This window comes from Cydia splendana, chromosome 13, assembly GCF_910591565.1.
Source record: "Cydia splendana chromosome 13, ilCydSple1.2, whole genome shotgun sequence".
Lineage (NCBI taxonomy): Eukaryota > Metazoa > Arthropoda > Insecta > Lepidoptera > Tortricidae > Cydia > Cydia splendana.
The window spans coordinates 3978985-3983443 of NC_085972.1; the positions used below are offsets into that span (position 1 = coordinate 3978985).

General features: G+C 37.3%; 1 protein-coding gene across 1 annotated transcript; it reads left to right on the forward strand.

Moving 5' to 3' along the window:
- The first annotated feature begins 962 nt into the window (after nt 1-962).
- Nucleotides 963-2087, forward strand: LOC134796488 (uncharacterized). Its single transcript, XM_063768679.1, has one exon. It carries the CDS (start codon nt 963-965, stop codon nt 2085-2087), a length of 1125 nt encoding a protein of 374 aa, XP_063624749.1.
- The last annotated feature ends 2372 nt before the right edge of the window (nt 2088-4459 follow it).

The following is a 4459-nucleotide window of genomic DNA, read 5'->3' on the forward strand; positions in this document are numbered from 1 at the left end:
AAAACTGTTTGAATTGAAAATAATATATTAGCATTAGTTACTTTTTACTTGTTTTACATTATATTACAAAACATTGAAGTGATTAAATGAAATATAGTCTGGGAAAAAACGAGTCTCTTGGAGACAGGACCTATAACAGGTATAAACATACTTTTCTCAAAAATGGACGGCAAAGTCGACTTTGCCGTTTAAAAAATAGGTTGCGAAGCGCGTAGTTTATGGTCAGTCAAAAATTAAAAAGTTAAAAACATTGCAGTCTCGATTTTGGGACTGCAATGTTGCATACAAATTCCATTATTTGTCGAGTTCCAAACTTTTTAAAAGTTGAAATGGCCATATCAAATGAAGGCACAGGCCCATTAAACAGCCAAACAGATGATTAGTACCGCGACTATGTAGCTGTCTCAAATAGGTTGGCGTATTTTCGGCAGAAAAATACACTTCTATTTTTTTATTAAAAAAATAAAAAGGCGGCAAAGCTAATTTTTTCAATTCTTTCTACTTTTTTCTGTGAAAATATATACGTAAGAAAGTTGCTTTTGTAAAATATTTCTATGATATTTATATTTCTTGCACCATTTTTGAGAAAAGCACTATATATGACTCGGCTGGAAGGCTACTTGCTGGCTTCGGATTCAATTAAACGGACTCCCAAGGTCGTCCGTTTAAAACGAATCCTCAGCCTGCAAATAGCTATTTCCGAGCCTCGACAATAATGTACTATACTAGGAGAGTCCATAAACTGTATCCTCAATACGAAATATTTATCCAAATGAATAATTTTTCATTTGTTTTTAAGGAAAATGGGCTACAAATAGCACTCTTAAAATCCTGTAAGTATCGCCAAAACTAAACAAGGGCATCACACCACGTAGAAAGTCGCAGCACGTAGCGGTAGCTCGTACGTGCGCTAATATGATTTTATCGCCGACAAAGTAGTGGAGCCTGTGCTAGGCTGTGTAATGCTAGGCCTGAAGCCACTCTGGATAGAGGTAGAGAAAAGAGCCACTGAACAGTGGTATAGAATGAAAGCATGCAAGGAATGGAGAGGAAGCTGTGTGGACAAGAGACACGCGCTGATACAAAAAGAGGCGCTATCAAAATTTGAGATGCTGATGGCCAATAACGACCTTATAAAAAGGCAGGAGATATTTGACAAGAAGTATAGGATACATATAGGAGAGAGAGACAACTGGAAGGTAGAAGTCAGTCACCCGACGACTATCTGTTTTACGGATGGCTCTAGAAGAAACTCAACGAAACTAGCAGGAGCAGGCATAGTAATCCCTAAACTGGGAGAGAAGGTATCAATACCGTTGGGTAGGTATGCTAGCGTATTTCAAGCAGAGGTATGTGCAATAGCGCGCTGTGCACATATAATTAAAGAGAGTGTGCAGCAAGAAGGCGCTGTTGTAATATATACAGATAGCCAAGCAGCACTGAAGGCACTAAAGAAAACATCGGTTACCTCCTCCCTTGTGAGAGAATGTCGGGAGGAGCTTAACTCGATAGGCAAACGAAGAAGCGTCACGGTGGCATGGGTACCAGGACACCAAGGAGTGACGGGTAATGAGAAAGCGGACGAGATGGCAAGGATGGGGGCGGAAACGGATCACATTGGTCCGGAACCGGCTCTACCTATGTCAGCGGACGTCACGAAGGGAGTCATAGAGAAGGTAAAAGAGATGGAAGCACAAAGAGAATGGGAAGAAGAAACTGGATGTAGACAGTCGAAGATGATGATCAAAGGCATAGATCACAGGAGAACCAGGTATCTTCTGAAACTAGGTAAGAGCAGTCTGAGACTTCTGACAGGCATTATTACAGGTCATAACTCTCTCAATAGACACCTTAAGATAATGGAGATTAGCAGAGATGCCTCCTGTCCACACTGTGGTAAGGAGGAGACTAGCTTACACCTACTAGCGGAATGTATTATGTATGCGGCACCGCGATACAATACATTCGGCAAAGACACACTAAAAGAGAACGAACTAAAGGACGTCGAACTCAAAGATGTCCTTCTGTTCTGCAGGAAAACAAGAAGATTTGAGGAGAATGGTGAGGGAATGCCGCCGGGACAGTAACCTGCAGCTCCGACTCCAGGGAATCGGGCTGAATGAACGCGACACGCGATCGACAGCCCGCCTGCTTCCGGCCAGGCGTCCCTACACTACATCTACATCTACAAGTAGTGGAGCGACGACCGATTTTACAGTCTACTATTATAGTCTACTATAATAGGTCTTTTTAGGGTTCCGTACCCAAAGGGTAAAACGGGACCCTATTACTAAGGCTTCGCTGTCCGTCCGTCTGTCCGTCCGTCCGTCCGTCTGTCACCAGGCTGTATCTCACGAACCGTGATAGCTAGACAGTTGAAATTTTCACAGATGATGTATTTCTGTTGCCGCTATAACAACAAATACTAAAAACAGAATAAAATAAAGATTTAAGTGGGGCTCCCATACAACAAACGTGATTTTTGACCGAAGTTAAGCAACGTCAGGCGGGGTCAGTACTTGGATGGGTGACCGTTTTTTTTGCCGTTTTTTGCATTATGGTACGGAACCCTTCGTGCGCGAGCCCGACTCGCACTTGCCCGGTTTTTTATGTATGTATGTATGTCTATGTATGTTTATGGTTATTATGTATTTAAGTATGTTTATCTATATTAATGTTTTATGTTGTTTGGTTATATTCAATTTTCATATTTTTTCTTTGCGTACCGTATATTCTAAGTCTATTCTATTGTCTCCGATACCCAAAGGTTGTCTGGAAGAGATCGCTCTTAAGCGATAAGACCGCCTGTTGTTACCTCTATTGTCTTTGTTTATGTTACTGTACATTTATTGTAAACTACGAGTATGTGAGGTGTGCAATAAAGAGTATTGTATTGTATTGTATTGTATTGTATTGTATTGTATTGTATTGTATTGTATTGTATTGTATTGTATTGTATTGTATTGTATTGTATTGTATTGTATTGTATTGTATTGTATTGTATTGTATTGTATTGTATTGTATTGTATTGTATTGTATTGTATTGTATTGTATTGTATTGTATTGTATTGTATTGTATTGTATTGTATTGTATTGTATTGTATTGTATTGTATTGTATTGTATTGTATTGTATTGTATTGTATTGAATTGTATTGTATTGTATTGTATTGTATTGTATTGTATTGTATTGTATTGTATTGTATTGTATTGTATTGTATTGTATTGTATTGTATTGTATTGTATTGTATTGTATTGTATTGTATTGTATTGTATTGTATTGTATTGTATTGTATTGTATTGTATTGTATTGTATTGTATTGTATTGTATTGTATTGTATTGTATTGTATTGTATTGTATTGTATTGTATTGTATTGTATTGTATTGTATTGTATTGTATTGTATTGTATTGTATTGTATTGTATTGTATTGTATTGTACTGTATTGTAGGTCTAAAGTTTAACTGAGGCGGTTGCTAACAAGTTATAATGGTCAGCTTGTAGGCTTGGCTGTATGAAGCTAATGTGTATTATGTTATGATTCATTATATCGGGTGGAACAGAATGAGGGACTTTTATGCAATCGGGGAATTGTTTAGGATACGTACTTTATTTTTCACTTTTTAATCACGTTAATATTTCTAACCGTTTTTGAGATACAGTTTGATAAAAATTAGTGCAAAAATCTGTATGTTTCAACCCTAGAAAGAAGATCCTATTAACGACTTGGTATGTGTCAATTTAAAATGTCGATAACTTTGTAGGGTTGTCACTGATATAAACATATTTAATTTTAATGATTTTGTTTTACGATTTACGATTACGATTTCGATCCAGCTTTACGATTATAATAACTCGATTGTAGATCACATAGATAACACTATCCTTTCAGCTCAGGGGTTGTGCACAAATCACGCGAGGTGTTTTCGGCTACTTTTTGACCCCCCTCCCCCTTGGTGATATTTCGTGAGGTTTTTGGCTACCCCCCTCCCTCACATAACCTCACGTGTAATTTTTGTCCCCCCCACCGTGATCTGTCGTGATTTTTTTTGTGTCCCCCCCTATCGAGCCTGGCGTGATTTGTGCACAAGCCCTCAGTCCCTCGAAAAAATATTCCACCCGGTATATCATTGGCCTTTTAACTTCGTGAGATCAATGTATTTCTATTTACCTCCACTACGTAACTTATCTTAAATTTTAATATAAAGAAAACTGTTGAAATTGCCTCTTTGTCTCGGAGTTCACCGTAATTTTATTACACCATCTTTGTTAGCGTTCCCAAAAGTAAAGTTTTTTATTAATATTTTATGCGACCTTTGTAGGATCAGGGAACATAACGGGACAATATTTAATTTTGTTTAACCTTTTTTTTAAATTTTAAGCGTACTTGTTTAAGAAAGAATAAGTCTAAAAAGAACGTTTGTATTTTAAGAGGTAAACTTTTTTTATTATTTTTCGATA

What these genes read in the sequence shown, in the direction of transcription:
- LOC134796488 (XM_063768679.1), top strand. Translation starts at nt 963, where the DNA reads ATGCTAGGCCTGAAGCCACTCTGGATAGAGGTAGAGAAAAGAGCCACT.